This window comes from Sinocyclocheilus anshuiensis, unplaced genomic scaffold (genome assembly GCF_001515605.1).
Source record: "Sinocyclocheilus anshuiensis isolate Anshui unplaced genomic scaffold, SAMN03320099.WGS_v1.1 scaffold122, whole genome shotgun sequence".
Lineage (NCBI taxonomy): Eukaryota > Metazoa > Chordata > Actinopteri > Cypriniformes > Cyprinidae > Sinocyclocheilus > Sinocyclocheilus anshuiensis.
Genome location: NW_015544153.1, coordinates 1,441,782 through 1,465,323, shown reverse-complemented (window position 1 = coordinate 1,465,323; position 23,542 = coordinate 1,441,782). Strand labels below are relative to the sequence as shown.

General features: G+C 36.8%; 1 protein-coding gene across 1 annotated transcript in view; it reads left to right on the top strand.

Annotated features, from left to right (window-relative positions):
* nphp4 (nephronophthisis 4) overlaps nucleotides 1-23,542 on the top strand; it is a 178,107-nt gene that overhangs the window by 23,255 nt on the left and 131,310 nt on the right. Inside the window, exons 3-6 of the mRNA XM_016495116.1 lie at nucleotides 5,129-5,298; nucleotides 6,338-6,402; nucleotides 14,088-14,246; nucleotides 22,148-22,284. Of these exons, the coding sequence (XP_016350602.1) occupies nucleotides 5,129-5,298; nucleotides 6,338-6,402; nucleotides 14,088-14,246; nucleotides 22,148-22,284 (531 nt within the window). The remainder of the gene's footprint in view (nucleotides 1-5,128; nucleotides 5,299-6,337; nucleotides 6,403-14,087; nucleotides 14,247-22,147; nucleotides 22,285-23,542) is intronic.

Below are 23,542 nucleotides of genomic sequence, written 5' to 3'. Positions count from 1 at the left end.
CACACACACACACACACACACACACACACACACACACACTTATATGCTAGGCGACTTGCACAGTTGTAATGCAACATTTTCACAGAGTCTTGAACTCAGTACTTCAAAAGGTCACATTTTTTGTTAATGAGCCCATAACAACAGAATAGCCTAGCAATAATCCCTCTCGCTATGCTTGACAATCTCAAACCTGCTCCCCGCCCGCATATTATAGTCATATTATAATGCTTCTTTACTAGGACTTGGTGCCCTTGTGAATTTTACAGGGATATTTCACAACTCATCCTGACTAATTATTTGTTGACACAGTTTTTGGGGGCGTCTGAACGAGTGCAAACTATTTCTGGCAGAGTGGATCAGAAGCTGTACCCTCTCTGCTGATTGGCTTGTGAAGAGCGGGAGAGGGGAGATCTGTGTAATGATAATTTCAGCATCTCCTTTGCTGAATTTCTGAAGCCCATTTATTTTTTATGAGGGTTTATGGGGTTGGCAAAGAATTAGGAGTGTTGATTGTGTCATGAGTGTTTGTGTTTTGAAATGCCAGCCTGTCCAGTCTTTTAGCTAATATTCTCACCTCACAATCAAATTGATTCACATTTTACAGATTATTAGCTGCTAATGAGAGTCAGAGGTTCAGAAAATTGGAAGTTTTCAAAAATGTTCAGTCCTGTGACTCATGTTTTAAATATGTGAGGGTTTCGAAACACTGACCTTAAAATATACTTAAACAAAGAGTGTGCTGATATTATATCGCATGAGCTTTTTTTGTAGTATTTTTTGGATATTGACTCCTATTTTTTATATTTAGAATACTTTTACCTTCATCTAATGCTCCGTTATAGTTAATCTTTAAAAACATAAAAATTGAATAACACTATTGAATGTATTCTTTAGATCTCAAAATGCATATCTGAATATTATGAATATTTTTATATATTGTACATTACAATGTTATGATGCCTAAATTCACTTGTAGCATTTTTTTATCATAGTTTTTAGTGTTTTGTTTTTAATTTATTTATACAAAATACTATGGAATTTTGTTATTGACCGATTATAGGTTCTATAACATGTAAACAATTATCTGTATAATTATCAATATCATCCAGAATTTTTATATTAGGCCTATCTGGGACTCTACTGTCATCCAGACACCTGATTCAGCTCTTTAAAATTATACAGTTGTGTTTAAATCACAACCAAAGGCAGAATGAATAATAACTCATGTGCATTTAGAAAAATAAAGACACTATTCTTCAAAACTTCATCAACAGTCCACTGTATGTTGAGAATATTCTTAAACTATTTGATCTCTCATGATATTGTGTGTTGCAGAAAAAAATGGATTTAAAAGACATGTTGCATCATTAATGTGATTGTCTTATCTAGTGTTGGGCCGATAGACGATGCCATCGTCCATCGCCTATGACTGATGGATATCACGATGTTGAGCCGGCATCGTGATTCCCCCCCTCCCCCGCAATCTGCCGAGTCCCAATACCGTGTTCGGAAAGAAAATGACGTGTACTACGGAACCCCTAAAGGGAATAAATACGAGATGGGAGGAAAATATGTATTTCAATACTTTCTCTCGCAGTTTTATCATTGGTTAATTATACTGTATATAAATTGCGGGCATCAGGGAGCTGCTATTATGCCTGGCATTGAAACTGCTTTTGAATGCACGATCGCTTTTTAGTTTCACTTTCACTTTCGAGATTCGCGATCGCACGTACTCTGTTTATACTATGGAGCGGCAGTACTTACCACACATTTGACAAGATTAGATGTTTGTCAGTGGTGCTCAGAATCTGCAAATCATTCGCCATCGTCCTCAGTCATCTCTCCTAACTCCGTTTATGTGGTAAGTGAAATTAAGTACTGTAATGTAACAGGCAACCGTTAGCAAATGTTATTTGTTTTCCGTGCCTTTCTAAATATAGATTCACGCTTTGGGCACACCCCCTAACTCCCCCCTCTATTTCCACTAGAGAGCAATCACTCGGAGTACAGATTCATATAAGAATGTTTATTCAGCTCACTGCAGTTCATCTGAAGTTTAGAGTACGAACAAAACAAGAACATGTCATAGGTTATGAGCAGGAGACAGGTAAAGCAGTGAAAGGAGACATTTTTGAAAAGTTTCCTTTGAATTTTACATAACCCCCATTTCATGCTCGAAAACACTGATGCAGAAGGGTTACATTAAATACTGAGGTTGACCTTCAGAGACCCACTGTAGCAAAACTGGAAAACTGGAAAAGTTGAAAAACTGGAAAAGTTGATTACATAATACTAACTATTTATTACTAGGTGATAGCTATAAAATATAGTCTAAAATGTTATCTTATATTTTTCAGCATTTTGATGGAATTAAATCTTAAAGGCATAGTTCACTCAAAAATGAAAATTTCACTCAACCTCAAGTTGTTCCAAACTTCTTAGATTTTTTTCTTCTTCTGCTGAACACATAGTATTTTACAATCGAAGTTAATGGGGACCAGCAACGGTTTGGTGAGAGTAAATTTTAACTTTTGGGCGAGCTATTACTTTAAAGGAGTTTTTTTGTTTTTTTGTTTGTTTGTTTTTTTTCTGGTGGACCATTTTCTTATTCGTTTTTGAATCTAAAATTTTATACTAAAAGTTAGGTTTTTTTTCTAAATTCCCATAATGTTGTGATAGAATGTTTTCATAACCAATGGATTAATAAACACACTTTCAATGATGAAAGAAAGATGAAATTATACAATTATCATCAATGCTTGGGTCTCTAATGGTTGAACATTTCAGATGCTGTTCAAAATCTGTGGTATGAAAAACTGAATCAGTGCACTCTGGAAGCACTTCTGTCATGGTTCTATTTCATTGCTTTTGTTTGAATTCTGATCCATGTGAACCTGTACTTTATTCTATGCCTCTTTAGGGCCTGTAAGTAGTGTGAATTCAATCAATGGCACAACCTCTGCTCTGCATTTAAACTAACCTCAAGTTTAAAACCCTTTCAACCCACACAACTCAAACTTAGCAGGAGCTCTTGTGATCTGATTTTAGGATTCAAGCACCATCGACCCACATAGCCCAAAAAATCAGCCAGAGCACTTCTGCATGCTGTTCAATCACTTGTAAACGGACACATTTAAATCTTTGTAGTTCAGTATTTTAGGAGCTTGAGTTTGCGACTATTTAAAATAGTTTAAGCTCCATGAAAGATTCATGATCTGAAGACTCAAGAATAGAAATACAGTGAGTGCTACAGGAAAGGACATTATTTTTGGCAGAATTGTTCACTGAAGATCATTCACATGAATGCCAAACACACTTGAAATGCGTATAATTGTTTCTATCAGCAGTAGCGCTGGTTAACGCAAGCAACTCCATTTTTATTATTATTATTACTCATTCATATATTACATTTATAAGGTTTTTTAAAGTATAAGGACTGTTAATATATGAAAAAACTTACATAATACATAAATTTTTTGCAATTCTTATACATTAATTTTTTTGTATTTTTGTATTTTTACATATATTAATGGGTTTTATACTTCAAATATTGCATAGGATGCACATAAACTTTCGTTTCGTATGCGTATTATATCATAAACAGTAGCCTGTGCCACAAAAATAGGGCAAATGTCATAAATAATCAGGCTATGGAAATATAGCAGCCTGTCTTATAATTGCTGTTACATGGAGAAGGACAGGGTTGTCTTAATAGTTTTCAAATACGAAATCTTTTTCCGATTATGCATACAAATGACCTAAGTAAATATGACTCGCTGTGCTGCGTGTGCAGGGTGCTAGCATTGATTGTGCCCTGCTCTTCAGCTGATTTCACAGAACTCTTTGCTTTGATGTTTGTGTAGATTTGAGTTTTATTTTTTTTCCCTAAAAGCCCCTTCTGCATAATCAGAGCTGCTGCTGCTATTGATTGGTGTGGTGTAAGTAGGCGTTTCTTGTAATTGTTCAACTGGTTCAGTGGTTGCTAGACTTTAATGGGTGCCTCCATCTCTCATTTGGCTTCAAAGCTTTAAGTGAGAAAACTTTGTTATTCTGGGAAATGAATATTTCCTTGGGCTACACATTCAACTTGCAGTCTATGAGAGAATCTGTGCGTGTGAGAGAGAATTTGTATTTTCTGTGAAAACAGCGTGAGATGGCCTGCGCTCTCTTAGGCATCCTCTGCGAGATTCTTCCAAGAGCCACAGGATGTCAGACCAAGACTCTGTGTCTTTTTAAAACAAATCATTATGTCCAGACATCCTCTTTTGGTTCTTTCTCAACAAACCACTGGGTTTTCTCTGATAAAGTTAATAGTTTGTGGTTTCTGTAAAGCTGCTTTGACACACTGTTAGGGTTGGGCTGATAGACGATGCCATCGTCCATCGCCGATGAGCTTTCGATTGTGCGCTCTCATTTTACTTTCACTTTCACTTTTGAGACTGCGATCTCAAGGACTCTATACTATGGAGCGGCAGTACTTGCCACACATTTGACAAGATTAGATGTTTGTTATTGGTGCTCAGGATCTGCAAATCATTCGCCATCGTCCTATCAGACATTTCTCCTTACTCTGTGTATGTGGTAAGTGAACTTTCATGTACTGTAATGCAACAGGCTACCGCTAGCAAGCGGCTAACCTTTTAGTGGCTCCGTAGAACACATTATTTGTTTCACGCTTCGGACACACCCCTAACCCCGCCGCTCCCCCCGATGTCATCGTCCATCTGGTGCTCAGGATCTGCAAATCATTCGCCATCGTCCTATCAGACATTTCTCCTTACTCTGTGTATGTGGTAAGTGAACTTTCATGTACTGTAATGCAACAGGCTACCGCTAGCAAGCGGCTAACCTTTTAGTGGCTCCGTAGAACACATTATTTGTTTCACGCTTCGGACACACCCCTAACCCCGCCGCTCCCCCCGATGTCATCTTCCATCACAATGTTTCACTGCAGACATCGTCCGATGCCAATTTGGTAGACATCGCCCAACCCTACACTGTGTATTATGAAGAGCGCCATGCAAATAAATTTGACTCGACTTTGACTTTCGCATGAGCAAACACTGCTTACAGTGTCAAAAAAAGTGAAACTTTATAATTTTCTCTGTCTGTCTCTTTATTGTAGGTGGTGTACTTCCACACTTCCCTGTGTCTGAGTTCTGTGGTGACAGTGGTGGAGTTGGTGTCTCTGTCTACCAGGGCAGACGGTTCCCAGGATGCAGTGGGGTCAGGTTTTGGACTTCTCCAGCTCTTCACAGGGCATGCAGACTCCAGTATCTCTCAGGGAGAGGGCAGGTAAAGGTCACCTCAGAGCAGTCTAGAATGGCCGTTTCCATGAGTGAGAAAGATGACACTCCAAAGCACACTGTCTTATTGACTATGCAGCAAATCCTGAAACCCGTAATCAGTGAATAAAATGGGCTTATTATAATGGCCCGCTATTCAGCAGAAGAAAGAACTGAATGGCTCTGTAATTTCATGTTCTCTTTGTCATACTAAAAAATATCTGTCCAACATCGGAGTGTGGTGGACTTCTGAATGAATTCAGAGTACCTTTTGTTAACGGAGTACTTTACTGAGTACTTTTTGTATTTAAATTTGTCACTCACCTCCTTAACTTCATTCCACATTTTAGAACACAAAAGAACCCACTTCTGAAACTTGATCTGCTGGTGTTGCTTTTGGACAATGCTACTTTAGAAAAAGTGCTTTATACTATTTAAACAAATTTAAATTAAGCAAATTTTTGCAATATATGTTTTTTATAATATAGAATATATATATATATACATTAACATTAAAAAGTTTGGGATCAGTAAGATATTTTAATGTTTTTAAAGATGTACTTACCATTTATTTTATTAAAAATACAGTAAATTGTATTGAATTATTATTATTACAATTTAAAATAACTGTTGTTTGTTTTAGTGTCACATGAGCCTTCAGAAATCATTCTAATATGCTGATTTGCTGCTCAAGAAATGTTTCTTATTATCATTGTTGAAAACAGTTGTACTGCTTAATATTTTCGTGGAAACTGTGATGCATTTTATTTCAGGATCCTTTGATAAATATAGAATGTTCATAATAACAGCATTTGCATGAGATATATTTTTTTACATTATAAATGTCTTTACTGTGACTTTTTATTCAATTTAATGCATCCTTGCTGAATAAAATGATAAATTTATTTTAAAAAAGTGACAAACCTAACACTAACCCATCTTTTTGACCCCAAACTGTGTATATTTTTACCCCTAATGTAACATTTATACACATTTATATAAGTATTTTAACTTATTATTGCTGTTTTTAACCACCATGTCTTTTTCAGGTTGAGTCTGTTCAATGGGACCCCTAGAGCCCTCCTGCACCCAAAGCTGAAAGACCCTCTGCAGTGTGAGTGCAACCCTGAGCTTCACATTCATTCAATAGTTGATAGTCCACACTGTTAGCAGCTCAATTCTTCTAAACAAATAGTGGATTCAGTCAAAGTTTGAAGTCAACATGAAATCAGAATTGACTCTAAGTTTCTTAATTCAATGCCAGTTAATGCTGATGTATTAAAATTGATGGCAATTACAGCAAATGATGATAGATTTGAAAAAGAAGTGATGCCATTGTGATGCATTGAGATGTTCTTGAAAGCAAGCTAAACCTTCAGTCTCCATGTCCCAGTCAAAAATACTCCTCATAAGTGGGTTCCAGAGGCATTTCAGGAGGTATTCGGGTGTGACTCTGTTCTGATATTCAACACACTGTGACTGTTGTCATTATCCAATCAAATCCCGCCCTACTTTTTTCACATCGACAGTCTTGAGTGACACGTAAATATGTCACATTGCGGACATGAAATAGGTTGTGAATTGTGTTTCATATTGACTTTTAAAGCTGAAGTGTTCAGTCAGTATGAATGTGGTTGTGAATTAAAGAGATCATTCGTAGTTTTCTTCTAGGCAGTTCTCCATGATTTTTTTAGTTGGGTCTACCGTACAGTAGATAGATGTTTCATTGATGTGATTACCCCAGCAGCACAGCAGGTATTTGAACTGGCTTAACTGAACCGGCTTGATTTCTGGGAAAGCTCTTGTAGTGAAATTTGACGCTAGATAACATATTCTACTCATGGTCTCAAAGGAGTCAAACCGAGCTAGAGACAACAGCAAGAGCTTAGTAATAAATAGTTGATAAATAGCACTTTATGCTTTCTTACATTAGAGATGAGAAACTATTTGCATGTGTGTATGTTTGCCTCATTTCAAATGCTTTCAATATTCAATCTGTCAGCTTGCCTTGACTTTACCATTTAAATTTATTTCCACCTGAAAGCAAATTGAATTAGGACTATTTCTTGCAGTGCTGTTATAAGCAAACAATCTCTATCTTGATCATTTCAGATCTTGTTTCTTTCCTAATCCTGAAAGGTGAACAGGTTGCTTCTTTTGAAGGAGAATCTTAAATGTGAAAATTAAAGGAAATAGTTGGGACTCGCCTATAAATAATTGAAGAGATTCTTGAAACAGATTTCAGAAAGTAGCCTTAATTGAAGACTATTCTTTAATGTTGACCTTTTTTGCTGTTTTGTTTGGCAGAGTTTTCATACCCTGGAAGATGCATTATTTGGTTTTGACCTTGTAAGTGTTTTATGTTTGAGAATAGTGTTCAGAATCCTTTCTTCTATTTGTGTTCTTATCTTTTTATGTCTTAATGGATATGTTCCACTTTTTGCAATTTATTTAAATTGATGTTTATACCATGTATTGTATATAAATTCATTTTCTGTGTCTGTAGTTTTAAGAAGCATACGTTTTGTTTTTCATTCCTTCACTGTGGATTGAAAGCGGTCAAGTAGGTCATCTTCAAAAGTCTCCTTTGTTGAAGGAGTCCACTCACACTGTACAGTCACATGCATCAATAGATGTTCTTCCAAAATGATATAATTGCAAAATGGGTTTTGGGGATTAATTGAATGCCAATGAAAGGCTGAAGAAGTATTTTTCTCAGAGGACAGCAGCAGGTGGTATGGAACTAAAAAAAATAATGCATGATTGGAAACAAATCGCTTGTGAAAAAAGCAGTACACGTTTAGCATACTTTTAAAAAGAGTGCTTATTACAGAAACTGAATGTTTTCAGATATTTAATTGCATGTTAATTGCAATTCGCTGAACATTAGTGTGTTTTTTGACCCACTTAGGCACATCTTCATATGTAATTGCATAATTACTTTTATTGTCTTTGAAATACTGTTAAAATGTACTGCCAAATGTAATGGCAAGCATAAATATACTTAAACAAAATTTTAATTGAAACTTGTATGTCATGCATTAAATTATATACTGTATGTATTTACATATTTGTAGTAATGAAGTTGCAATTTGGGACATTTAAAATATATTGACTTAAAATGTAATTTTTAATAACACACTACAGTTAAAATTATAATCAAGTACTTGTGGTTTAGTATGTTAGTCAAAACATCAAAATTTGTTTACTTCTTTAAAGCACCAGAAGATTATTAAAACAATGATTTAAAAAGTACTTGAAAGAAAAACGTTTAATTTGACATTATTACAAAGTGCACGTTTTAAAAGTGTCATAAATATACCAATATAAAATATACTAATAATAATTTGAAGTACACTACAAGTGTGCAATTAAGCACACTTCTTTTTCGCAAGGGATAAGTTAATAAGATGGAAGACGGAATTTTTTCCCTTGGACATTTGACTTTCTAAACAATGATGTAGTTTTGTTGTTGTCCCATCATACTGCTTGCTTTGTAGATGTGTTGATCTCGAGACTGAGAGCACCATATGAGAGTGAGTCATGGATGTAGTGTATCTGCAGGGTGTCCAGCTGTTGGAGTGGAGAGGGAGCAATGCTGATCTAAAATTCTCTCTGAATCCAGCCTTTCCTTCTAGCCGTGTGTCTCTGTGCTACCTGCCATTCTGCCTCAATTATGCCTCTCCATGCTGGAGGGAGGAGATGTCCTGCTGTCTCTCTGAGAGTCTGAGCCTCCTAGGGCCTCTCACATCACACATAAACTTGCTGTCAAACACGCACAAGCATAGGTGCAAACATTCTTTCGCATGACTTATATAGCACCACACACAAATTCAGCCATTGTCTGCTCATTAATATTATTGAAGCCACCTTCTGGATGGTGCAGATGTTGGGAAAGTGAGAAGACGAGACCTAGAACAGTGCTTCTCCGCTGGATTTTCTTTAGAATTCATGTGACGACCTGATGCGCTAGCAAGCCCAGTTCAGTTCTGTTCAAATCAGTTCAGTTTGATTTAATTCAGATCAGTTTTATTGCTTCAGTTTAAGTTTAATCCAGTTCAATTTGATTCATTTTGTTTTGAATAAATTTAAACTTGATTTAATACGTTTATTTTGATTTAATTGAAGTTAGTTCAGTTTAGTTCAATTTAATGAATTCACCTGAATTTAGTTAATCAATGAATGCAGTATTGGTTTGGTTGCATTCAGTGTAATTCAGTTTAGTTTAGTTAAGTTCAATTCGGTTACACTTTTCACATATTTATCTATGCATCAAAATACCCATAGATTTTATTTGGATATCTAGTATGTGAAGTCATAAACAAAAGACATGGCGCGTGCTTTTTAAAAATTGGAGAGAAATTTATATTTTTGCTATATTTAATGTTCAATTATTTGCATGGATGGTTACATTTTATTTTTTAGAATTTAGCATTGATTTTTGGAACATTTTTGGATCATGACCTACAAGTTGAGAACTACTGGCATAGAGGATGTGTAAACAGCACTGGCAGAGCCTAATAATGCTGGCACGTTGAAATCTGTGCTTTATTTGATATGATTGTCTTGGCGCATGTCTTTTTTGCGTGTGCATAGAAGAGAGAGACGGAGAGATGTGAGAATAAGTGAGCAGTTTTTCATCTCTGAAGATTAGAATTCCTATTTTGACACATTTCAGTGTTTGTAGATGGCTGATTTTGACAAGCACAGTAGCTTAGTCATTCCTTCAGAATAGAGACAAATAGATGCAAAGCCACATTGATGTTGTTACATCTGCTGTTCTTTCACCCGTGAAAGGAACGCATAATAACCTCGAAATGCCAAAGAAGGAATGGTCATGTTAAATTAGTTGTTAAATCATAGGTTTAATCATGAAGTATTCACTGGGAATCAGCAACAAAGCTGGTGGACAGAGAGCTGTAGGTTCTGGTACACCGATTGCTATTTTTGATTTTAATTTGAATAATTTTAGTACTGTTTTTTTAAACCTTGGCCTGGTGGATTGTACATGTGCTTCACACATGCTGAGCCTTGGTATTTGTATAAGAGATGCAAAGCTGTATTTTCTTTGCTTTCTATGTTATTAAATAAATAAATACACACACTACTATTCAAAATTTTGGGGTTAGTAAGATTTTTTTTAATACTTTTATTTAGCAAGGATGGATTAAATTGAATCAGAAGTGACCAGAAATAATTTGTAACAGTATAAATCTACTATTTAAAAAAAAAAAAAGTAATTTTTAATTCTATTCATTAAAGAATCCTGAAAACAAATGCATCACGGTTTTGACAAAACTATTAATACAATTTTTTTCAGTATTGATAATATTAAGAAATATATCTTCAGCACCAAGTCAGCATATTAGATTGATTTCTGAGGGATCATGTGACACTGAAGACTGGAGTAATAGCTGCTGAAAATTCAGCTTTACCATCACATAAATAATTTACATACTGAAGTTTATTGAAGTCAATTCTAGAAATATTTCATAACAATACTATTTTTACCTTTTTGAAAAGATTGTTTTTATAAACCTTGCTGAGCCTAAGAGACTTCCTTCCAAAACATTAGAAAACACTTCCCGATCACAAACTTTTTACTGGTAGTGTAACTGCAGTAATGCTACACTATAGCAGGTGTCTCATTTATACAGCTACAGTGAAATAGGAAAAACGTACTTAAAAAAGATCAGCAGGTTATATTTGAAATGCATAGTGTTGCATAGTAACACTGCAAAGAATGAACTTTGTTACTCAGACTATAAATATGCAGGCCCACACAAAATCTGTGCATAGATTCCCTCAGCATTGGTACTTCCATCACACGCCATTTCATTCTGCAGATTGACCCCCAAAATGAGTGCAGAGAATAGAAAAAGTGTGCCGATTCTCTCTGTGCCTGGTAGTACGTAATCATTAGAACAGCATGTTTATTTGCTACTAAGTGGATGTTTTTTAATCCAATTTGTTGTACTCTTAATTGTACAGATTTGTCAATTAGATAAGTAATCTCAGCAGTTTTGTCACCCTACTTGTGATTGAACCTGTGACCTTTAATTTAAAAGCCCTGATCCTTAACCATCAGGCGAGCACCACTCAGAGCTGTTATTAAGAGTGAACAGAATGACACACTGCAGCTCAGTGATTTGCACAGCGGCACAGAGTAAGCAAAGTGCGATTCTGATCAATAAAAATTAGTTTGTCTAATAAAGTGACTGCGCATGCTCTCAGGCTATGGCATTGTTCCAGAATATGTATAGACCTTTGGAAGGAAATATTTTTTCCCTGCTCTCTTTCTTTTTGGAGTTTGTTTGGTAATTTTTGGCTAATTTTTACTGTTTAAATCCTTCCCAAAAAGTTTGCAGATTCCATCTGGGCCTGTCATTTGGTATGTGAATGAAAATATGTGTGGTGTCACCTGCCACCATATGCAGGTGTCACCGACATCCATTTCCTCAACTCTGGCAGGTGTGCGCACTCACGTTTGTTTCATTCAGAACTGGCGGTGTTTTTTTCCAATTGAGCGGTAGTGATGCACGATTTTGTGTAATACGGTTTCGAAGTAATGGAGCGGAATGTGCGCACGCGTGTATCAATGTCTGGGATAAATGGCCTAATAAAAAATGGAAAGCTCTGCTGAAATGTAATGATGCAGACTGGCGTGAACGGCCCGTCTTTCAGCGGGTTCATACCAGCCTGCTCTTTCTTTCTCACAGATGTGCACAACAAAGAATAGCACATAAGCAACAAAACAACACATATGGAGTCCTGTTGCATTATGGGAAAATTTTCTCTGGCCTTATGGACACACCTTGCCTCACGACTGTATGCGCGATTAGAGACAGATAGACGCGACTAATACGTACAAAAACACTGCGACTCACAAGACAAAAAACACGAAAACACCTTTCTGTCAGGAAAGAGAGAAGCCGCAGCGTGTGAACGCGCCACCATCTTGAGTCATGATTAATGATCTAAATGATTATGATCTAAAAGCCTTATATAGGTTCTTACGCATACTGGCCTTTGTGAGATTTCAATATTTGAGTCTTACCTTGGCTCACTAGAACATAAGCCATAAAATGCCTGTTTTAAAAGTAAATAAAGTTTAGAAACTCAAATGGGGTCCAGGTGGGTGTTTTTCCTCTGCTGTGAAAGTGTCTGACAGTGAAACTATTATTGAAACCGTGTAGAATGGGCAAAAGTGTGGTAAAATTCAATTAAAGTGGAGATTGCTTGCATACAATATAGTTGTTGATTCTAGCATGAAATGAAACTCTCCGCTTGTGTTCTCATATGTCTCAGTTTGAGAAAAATATCTCTCTCATTTGTAGTAATCTTTTATGATGGTGAGTTTCATTGGGTGCAGTCAGCAGCACAGATTTGACAGGGATGTTTTTCCCCCGTATTTAACAATGATGTGTAAACCTTGGGTTCATATAAATCTAGATTTTACCTTGCTGTGGGGTTTGACAGTATCCCACTTTTGATCTGTTTATTGTTATTAGTGGTGCTTGCTAAGACAAGCATCACTATTATTATTGCTCATACTTGAGGTTAGATGTTTTTTTTTTTTCCCGTTCTAAGCCCATAACCCAGTATTAAACTTCAGTGTGTAATTTGTCCTGCACCATTTGAGCTACAGACATAGACGATACCTCAAATTGTGTGGCTTGTTGAGGAGAGGCATGCTGTTACCTCTCAGACTTATCAGCTGAAAAGGCTGATGATAAATTGGGCAATACAATCCCATAAACTAACACTGAAAGGGGGAACAGGCATATATGTAGCAGTGTCATAGATTCAGTCAGTAAGGAGGCTCTGCCCACTTGCTGAAATCAGAATCCAAGCTTTTTTCCAATGATGAGTGAATTGAGAAAATTAACAAAATGTTCTTATTGGTCATAATTTATATTGCATCATTTTTTAAAAACATTTTTTAATTTTAATATATATATACTACTATTCGATAGTTTTGGTTTAGTAAAGATAGTAAAAAATCTATTTCAAATAAAAGCTGTTCTTTTAAACTTTATATTCATCAAAGAATCCTGAAAAAATGTATCACAGTTTCCACAAAAAGCAGCACAACTATTTTCAACATCGATAATAATAAGAAATGTTTATTGTGCACCAAATCAGCATATTATGAGGGAATGATTTCTGAAAAATCATGTGACACTGAAGACTGGAGTAATGCTGAAAATTCAGCTTTGCCATCACAGGAATACAATTCATTTTGAAGTTATTGTTATGTATTATTTCAAATGGTCATAATTCAAAATATTACTGTTTTTACTTTATCTTTGATCAAATGAACACAGCCTTTAGGAGCATAAGAGACTTCTTTACAAAAATAAATAAATTAATAAAATATAAAATTAATAAAATAATAATAATAAATGTACAAACCCCAAACTTTTGGTAGTTGTGTTTATACTATTTGCATAGGTTTATTTTTATTCATTTATTTTTTGGCTAAATCTGTCAGATATTTTCCTCGTTAGAATGAATGAGTAGCAGGGATTTTTTTTCCTCTATGTAAAACCACACCCTCAGTATGTGATGCATTGCTCACTGTATCTATTACAGTGAGTAACCACCTAGTAACCACCCAGAATATCCTTGCAACCATAGAACAGACCACCTTATGCTCAGACCACTTTATGGACAGCTTGGCAACTCCTTTGCATTGTGGCAGTGAGCTTTGCACTAATAGAAAGTGTAAACAACTAGAATTGTGTCATCTTTCTGTGAAGTTCAATGGAAATCATGACTGTCTTTTTCTCTCTGTAGTGAATGCCATGTTATCAGTGATGGAGGGCTCTCAGCTGCTCTACTCCATTCAGCCACACCCAGCTCTCATTCCCATCATGCACCTGCTCCCGCCCAACATTCTAGTGTCTGGACATGACAGCATCCCTGGTGTGGTGTCGTCCACGGACACAGGCACAGGTAGGATTACCCACAATGCCCCCTCTGTTTATCATTTGAATGTGAGAGAAAAGGCTTTAATGTGCTAGATTTTCATTACAGTTATAAAACAGTCAAATGGCATTTGATGACTGCTCATCTGTAACGAGAGAATGTGTGTTTCCATGGAGACAGCAGAAGGAACTCTAGAAGCCTCACTAAAGAGCTTCCCGTTTCCCAGGACATTCCCTTGATTAGCTTCAGAATCACTTCATACCAAACCAGGTCATAAATGAGACTTTGAAGCAAAAGCATTTGAGGCTTTTCACAACTTTTCTGACTGTGCTCATGATTTCTGTTCTGAGCTGCTTTCAGGGGTGAAATGAACCGTGGTGGGTTTCACAGTGGCGAGGGGATTGGAAGTTTAGCACAATGTCGAGCTAATCCTCCAGCACCCCAAATATCTCACAGGGAGCGTGACCTACGACCACAGTCTAGATCCAGAGAGGGATGCAGGAAATTAGAGAATTATTCCACAGTGATATTTCTATATCTCTCGCTCCCCCCTAACTCTCTCTCACATTATAAACCGATGAGCAGATATAGGAATAGGGTTCCTCTGGAGCAGGTTTGTCTTTGAACTGCATCTGAAATGAGTGCTATATTCTGCATCCTCCTGGGCCCCCACATAGACTGAAAGTAGAAAAAGAGAGATGTTCCCCCCGACTGTTAATGCGGTTAATAAGACATGTTTCAAAGCACTTCATTCCAAGATCCAAAAGCAATGTATTCTGTCTGATTATAAACTTTTCTTGAGTGAGTGTTATAAAAGCCAAATTCCACCAGCCCCCTCTTGTTTTTATTGCTTTAATTGTATCCAAGTGAAAAATTACCTTCAATTTCCCAATGGTCTTGGCACATGATTGATCATAACACAGTTCTGTGACACACCCACCAGTTTTTAATGCCGTTCAAAATGTAGGTTAACATAGTAAATGCTTAATGCACGAGGAAGGTTCTGTATGTGCACTGTAAAGAAGAGTTTCCCCCGAGGAGGTTCACATGAATTATATATGATGAACAGTGTTAACTTGATTATTTAGTATTTAATTAATTTATTTAAAATATTATTTACATATTATTAAAATAAATTCATTAGTCATTACCTATTGACAGCCTTAATAAAAATGTATACTATATAATTAGGTAGTTAGTGTGAAAGTATTTATTTAATTTAGTATTTACCATTTTTTATGGATATAGATAATAATTAATCGTAATAATTAATAATTTTAACAGCCATAATAAAAATACAATATATAAGTGAGTAGTAACAGGTCACAACAGAGTCAATGTGAAATTCTGTACTTCATCAGAACTGCTTGAAATAACACACTTTTTCAATTGTTTGTTTAATTATTATACTAGACACTATCACTTCATATTAATTGTAAGACTACATGGTATATTTGTAATTTTGTAAAATAAAAAAAATTTAACAAAAAGTATGCACATCTAGCAGGCAAAAAAGCTCAGTGACGGTGCTCAACCACAAAAAGTAACAAACAAAAAAAAAAAGAAAAAGTTGTCACACAATAGCTCTAAAAGTAGAAAAATATTTATAGCATGTTCTCACCAAAAGAACATGCATCAGGTCTGATGAAGAGCCACATGACTCGAAACATTATATTTGTACTTTTTAAAATAATTTGTCATACCTCAGGACAAATTAATTAAGGCTAAGGGGCAAATAATAACAATGGAAACTTGTAAAAGAAAGAGTTTTAATCTTATATGTACATTTTCTTTGTCATCTACCCAATTAAAGATGTGTAATTTGAAACGTGCTAAGAAAAATAAGAATATTGTTTCTGTTTGTTTCTGTTTATTTATAAAGCACAATTAAAACCAATGTGCTGTACAATTTCACTATAAAACTACACAACATTTACTTTCAGACAAACAATGACTATTACAATAAACAATATTGAGCATGCAAAAGTGTGAAGTTGAGAAAAACATTGTATTTATGTTAGGGCTGCACAATATTGGAAAAAAACTCACATTGCGATATTTTGTATTTCTGCGATATATATTTCGATATATATTCCAGGTTTCTTTGACAGTGGCCTTCAGCTCATCTGCATTTTTTGGTCTCTTGTTTCTCATTTTCCTCTTGACAATACCCCATAGATTCTCTATGGGGTTCAGGTCTGGTGAGTTTGCTGGCCAGTCAAGCACACCAACACCATGGTCATTTAACCAACTTTTGGTGCTTTTGGCAGTGTGGGCAGGTTCCAAATCCTGCTGGAAAATGGAATCAGCATCTTTTTCTGGATTCATGAATATTAATCAGGTTGTGTGCGTTCGCTCGAACTGATTTGCTGAAATCTAAACCGGGACGATAATAGGTGAGCACCAGACAATGAGATTGTTGTTTGCGCATTAGTTCCACCCACTACCGGAAAACCCGGCATTTCTTAAAAGCTGAAGAATTCCAAAGGAACTCCAAAGGTTATTTTGACAGGAAAATACAACAAATAATATCGTTTACGTGGATCACATCAATTCTGCATGTTATGTAAGACTCTCTCTCTCACTCTCACTTTGAGCGTGTGAGAGAAAGCGTCAGCGAGTCGTGCACCTTCACACTAGGCGAGTGAAAATATATCTGTGCTAAACTTATACTCAGCCTCCAACTCACACACTGGCGAGTAAAATCTAAGAATTTATTAGCCATTGGCTTATATTATATATCATTTAGTCGCCCAGAGTGAAGATTTAGTTGCATATGCGAGTGATTTACTCGCAATGTAGAGGGTTGTAAATCTCTTTGTTTTGCTGCTTGATTAACATTCATGACAGAAAGCCTTAGGAGCATTACACTGCTGTGAACCAATATACTGTTACACATCCATTTTCTTTCTCAGTTGTTTACCTTCACCTAAGACATAAGCAACTGTGTTTACAAGGATACTTGCACAGACATGCATTTTGACATAGTTTTGTGCGTATGTGTCATTTTAGGCACAAATAGACGCGGAAGTGAACGGAATTCAGTGTTCACATGCATCTGCGTGGCTCTCACCGTGTCTACACCGGACGCGAGAGGCATAGAACCCATTATAATCAGCACTGTCTACGCTGGATGCGGCGTGGCGCAGCACGACAAATGCCAGAGAGTAAATCCCTCATTCTTTTTATGACGTACTGACACAAAGTTCAAAGGATTTGCAACGGTCGCTTTGTCGCGTCCAGTGTAGACAGCGCGGGGCAGAACGACGCGACGGGTGTCGCGAAAACTATCAGTATAACTATCAGTATACTGAACATCGCACATCCTGCGATGTGACTATCGCGGAAGCGCACATCGCGATATCGATGCTGAAACGATATATCGTGCAGCCCTAATTTATGGAAAGGTTAGAATTAGGTGGTATTTGAAGTAAATAAAAAATGTAGGTCAAGGGGTTAAACTGAAGTTAAACAGCTGGGAACTCCTGCATTAGAGAAATACAGTATTCTAAATTTTAAAGGTCCCCTGAAGTGCCTTGAAACACACAGCGTTATTCTATGTAGTGACGTAATTTCAACTGAAACAGGAAGACAGGGCGGGACATATCGAGCAGCCCCGCCCCCTTTTTAAAATAGCCAATAGCGTTTTGTTTATATCTGCTCGGGCCAGAGCCGTTGAGCTCGGTAAAGCCGCATTTGACAGCCACAGTCAAATAGATTACCCCCTAGATATAATATGAATCTCTTAGTAAAACAATATAGTGATCATAATCATGCTGAGGCTGTGTAGTTTTAAAAGTGTTTAATATATGCCGACTCACGCATATGATCCGCTCCGTGCGATCGCGTCTCTGGACCGGAGCCAAAGTCCGTTTGTGCGCTGCCACGGTTCGCGTGAAACAACACGAAACCAAACTTAATTTGCCCCAATCGAAAGCATATTTACACTGTCTGAATCGTTCCCTATCGCCTACATCGTGCACTACTTGCCATTCACTGTACAGGAAATAATATTACACTGTAAACAAGTGACCGATCTCAGCCGCAGCTTCAGCGTCTATTTGTAGTGTAGGGGCGCTAGCGCTTCGGATTCTAGAGAGCATTTGATTGGTCAGAAGATTTGATGAGAAGCTGAAGTACGAGGTGATGTAAAAAAAAATCGTTGATTCATTTTGGCGGAAGTGACGAACTGTAAGCTTTGAATGCTTATATCTTCTAAATCCGAATTTTGTCACTGTTTTGGAGCACACTGGCTTATAGATAACCTTGAGACTAACATATTAATACTACCACCCAAAAAAACCTTAATTTTGATTTCATGGGGACTTTAAAGATACACAACACAAATGAATAGAAAAACATTAGCAAACCTTTAAATGTTTAAAGAGACAAACTGAATTTCCTCTATTCTCTTCTGTTGAGCCGTAACCTATCAGAGCTTCTGTAGCGCATCTCTCTTGGGCTGCAGTGGTGGGGTTTTTTGTATGCTGTAATGTCCTGACGATGCTGCACTTGTTTGGCTGTCAGGCCTCAGTGCTGCTGTACAGATAAGCCTGGTTTGGTGTGTATGTGTGCTTGAGTGTAGAGTGATTGTGCAGTGTGTTCGAGGTAACAGACTGTGAGTACGGTAAATGTGTGAGTGCGTCGGAGCTCTCCGGGCCTGGCTTTGACAGTGGTAGACTCTGTGAGTGTGTTAAAGCTAAACTGTGTATGGCTGAGTGATCTGTGAAAGTGAAACTCACCTGGTTGTGACTCATTCAAACCAGCATGCCTGCTGTCTGCTGCCACAGCAACTTGTGTATTATTACAAACACACACACACACACACACACACACACACACACCATATGATAACTGTGATAAACAGACCCAAATGTAGGTGGTTGTTCATTGAAACACTCTACTATGAGAAATCATCGCTTCAAGTAGCAATGGCAGTCTTTTGAGTTGACAACAAACAAAACTCTTCTGAATGATTTGTTCATGAATCAGACCGATTCAGTTGTTCAGCTCAGTTGTTTGCAGTGGTCCTTTTTGGCATTGAAGTGATCAAAAGTAAAGATATAATCTTCTTATATATATATATATATATAGTGCCTTGCGAAAGTATCCATACCCCTTCATTTTTTTCACATTTTGTTACATTGCTGCCTTATGTTAAACTGCTTTTAATCACTTTTTCCACATCAATCTACACTCCATACACCATATTGACAAAGCAAAAACAGAATTGTCACAACTTCGTAAATTTATTAAAAATAAAAAAACTGAAATAAGTACATTGCATAAGTATTCAAACCCTTAAAGGGTTAGTTCACCCAAAAATGAAAATTAGGCTGTTTTACTCACCTCCGAGGCATGCTAGGTGTATATGACTTTCTTCTTTCAGACGAATCCAGTCGGAGTTATATTAAAAATTGTCCTGGCTATTCCAAGCTCTATCATTGCAGTCAGCGTGTGTTGCAGTGCTTCAGTCCAAAAGAAGTGAAATAAAAAGCGCCCATCCATAAAAAAAAGTGTCTCACACATAGGCATGGGACATTAACCGGTTTCAAGGTATACCGTGGTTTGGAAAAGTCACGGTTTGGAAAAGTCACGGAAAACTAAAATTTTCCGTTATACCGTTCCTGTGGTATGCACAGTTTTTTTTACGTGTCATCAAAGACGGAAAGTGCATGACTCCCTCAGTTGTGTGCAGCGAAGAGCGTAAAGCCCAATTTATACTTCTGCGTCGAACCGACGCTGTAGCCTACGCATAGATGCACACCCTACGCCGTAGCCTGACGTGCACCTCTCCAAAAATCTAACAGCGCGTCAATTCTACGCGGACCGCAAGCGCTGTGATTGGTCTGCTAGAACCCCTCCCTCCATATGTACTTGAGTTTTGTGTATGTTTATGTGCACTTTAATATATTTTAATGTAACCTTCTTATATAAAATAAAACAAAGCAAAGAACAAGTGTCTTATCATTTATTATACTACATAGCATTATACATCAGTAGTTGTCCAACAATGTTGATCTGCCGTGGTACAAGTCCTTGTGGAGATTGAAAGTATGCCATCTTCTCCTCTTCTGTTGTTGTCTCCTTTTTGTAGTTTAAAATAATGATTTAATGATTTGATATTTATTTGCCGCCGTCACGGCTATAATGCTTCTCCGACGAGCCGCTTCTTCTTCGGCTTTTACCGAGGTACTGCGGGTTACACCAACAACATGCCCGTGGACACGGCAGACTAGCGGTTTGCATGTGTACTGCACGTTGACGTGCACAACGATGCAGAAGTATAAATGAAAACTGACACATAGTTTACGGCAGGGGTGTCCAAACTTTTCCTAAAGGGGGCCGGATTCGACGATGTAGGGTGCTTTCACACCTGTAGATCGATTGCTTTGTTCTGAAACAGGGATTAAAATTATTACAATGTTTTTATTCTTGGTGTGGTTCGCTTTCACGGGGCAAAGTTTCTAAACGGACCAAATTAGTTAATACAAGTCAAGCGCGAGTAAACTGTTCTCTCATTGGTCAAATATTCATTAAAAAATCCTGAAAAAATTGATCATGGTTTCACAAAAATATTAAGCTACTGTTATTAACATTGATAATGTTAAAAGAAATGGCATCAGCATATTATTAATAGCTGAAATTTCAGCTTTTCCATCACAGGAATAAAATACAATTTAAAATATATTCTAATAGAAAGCAGTTATTTTAAATTGTAATAATATTTCTCAGTATTACTGTTTTACTATATTTAGATCAAATAAATATAGCCTTGGTGAGCATAAGAGACTTTCAAAAAACATAAAGAATCTTACCAACCCCAATCTTTTGAATGGTTGTGTACCTCACAAAATATTTCAAACTAATTCTTCCCACGTTCCATGTTGGTTTCACTTCAGAAATCTTTGAAATGAATCATCATGTCTCATGTAAACATTCAGGTCCAGTACTTCTGAGAAGAGTCTGATTTATAGACAGCTTTCACTAAGGGAATGCACAACAGTTATAGAAACCAGTTAGCCTGGGGGTTAATGCTGTATAACAGATGTTTATCTTTAAATAAATTATGGGGGATGATTCACTTAACCTGTCTGTATGTGAAGAATTTATTTTATTTCATTTTTATTTTCTGCATATTTCTCTGAGATGTCTAAATAAAACATCAAGGATGAGTTTTTCAAAGAGAGCAGGTTAGTGTCGCTGTAAGTTGAGCATGTTTGGATGTGCCAAGGCAAACCAGGCAAATCTTGACAATCACAAACATGTGATGTGACCATTTTCAGATAGATCAAAAGATTTTTGAATTGATTATGGAGTTTCTTAGACCCATGTGGGTTAGTGAGCTAGACTTTTTGTCTTTTCCAAAAAGAAAAGAAAACGTGGGTGCAGTGGTTTGGATATGCAGAAGAATTTCTCAATACACAATGTTTGAAACGCTTCACAGCGAGACCCCTACTGAGAGCGGAAATGGGGCCAGCCAAAGATCTCAGCTGGAGGAAATGTGCCTGTGATGATGCAGCCAGACACATACTCCAAATGATAAATTATCATTGGTCCTTATTCTTTTTTAAATCAGAAGAGGAATTTGGGCCACATGGAACTCCATTACGTTGGCCTCAACTGCATGGATTTTTCCCTGCTTCTGGAACACATTGAGCTCTCTTGTGCATCACTCACTAGTTTGTTACCCCGTGCACTTTGTGTTTTTTTGAATGCATTGCCATGAGGAAGAGGATCTTGGCATTCTGAAGCATGCTGATAAATAAATTTTTACTGTCTAATTAAATCCTTTGTTGCTGTAATGCTGTAAAAAATGAATAGCCATTAAATATAAAGGACAATAATAAAATGGCTGGATGGAATTGGCTGTGCATGCAGGAAATGAGTACAATGTTAACATTATATTCACTCCATCTCTGTTGCAGCAGATGCACTGCGGAAGCCTCGTCTGTTGAAGAGCTTCTCGTGTGTGTTGGAGGGCCTACATGTGGCACTCTTCCCATCCATGGAGGTCTTCGAATCTGACCTGCTCCAGCTGCTCAACAGAGACTGCCAGAATACAGTAAGCTACAAAATGACTCGAACCAAACGTTTAGGCCATTCAATTATGTAAATTCAGCAAGTACTTTTTTTTCCGGAAGTTATGATTTGACTCCTCCTTAAAGGGGTATATATAATTATTAAATGATGTCACACAAACTGTTGTAATAAGGCTGAAGTTATCAGGAACAGGGTTATTATAGTTAAAACCATTAAAAACATTTTTGTTGTCAGCTACTTTAAATAAATAAAGACTTTAACAGAAATAAAATATAAACTAGTTGCCAAGTCAACGTATCTCATTTTATAAACATTATATATAGAAAAACTATACAGAAAAAAACTGATTCAAAATATTAATAAAAACTTTAAAATATCTAAATGACACTAAAATAAGACTGGTCAGGAATATTGTTAATTCTGTATTTTGATACTTTATGGTCATATTGGAAAATGCACTACGTTTTAAAAATATTTTAGCATTTTGTTTGTTTCCCCAGCTGATTGAACGGAGTATTGAACTTTTTAGTGACACCTTTCGATGTCAGAATCCAGCATAACACAAAAGCAAACCTTCTGCTGTTGTTGAACTACTCTATTTGCACATATTTTCGTTTCCATTAATTGGGTGGTTAATGAGAATTGTATTTGGATGACTGAAACAAATTACCCTGTGTACACTATAGTCTCTTTTGCATGCTGAAATAAACAACCCAAATAAATAGACTTTTTTTGTAGAGTATTGCTTCAGCAAATGCACAGGTGGTCTGAAGTCTTGACAAAGTAGTCAGCAGTGAAAAACATTGTTGATTTAATTGGCACAGTGTGATAGGTTTTGTATGTAGACTGTTATGCAGACTAAGGCCCAATCCCAATTCTACCCCTTAGCCCTTCCCCTTTCCACTACCACTCCATTTCGCGCGTTCACGTGAAGGGGTAGGGGTGTCTCAATTCTCTTTTGGTTGGAGGGGTAGGGATAAGGGTAGGGATAAGATTTTTCGGGACCACACTTCGAACGAAGGGGTATGAATTATCTCAGCGTAAACCGGCTTCAGCGGCAACATGGCTGCCCGAACGAACAAAAAGACATAAATGTAAGCATTTTTGGCATTAATAAAGGTTTTAACGAAAAGTAATCATTTGTTTTATGTTACATTCAATCGTGAGTTCATATTTACGGTCATGTTACTCAAAGAAATGTTTGCAAAAAATAGCTAATATTTGCTAACTAACGTCATATCATTTTAGACTGCACGATAGTGCCACAACATATTTTCATG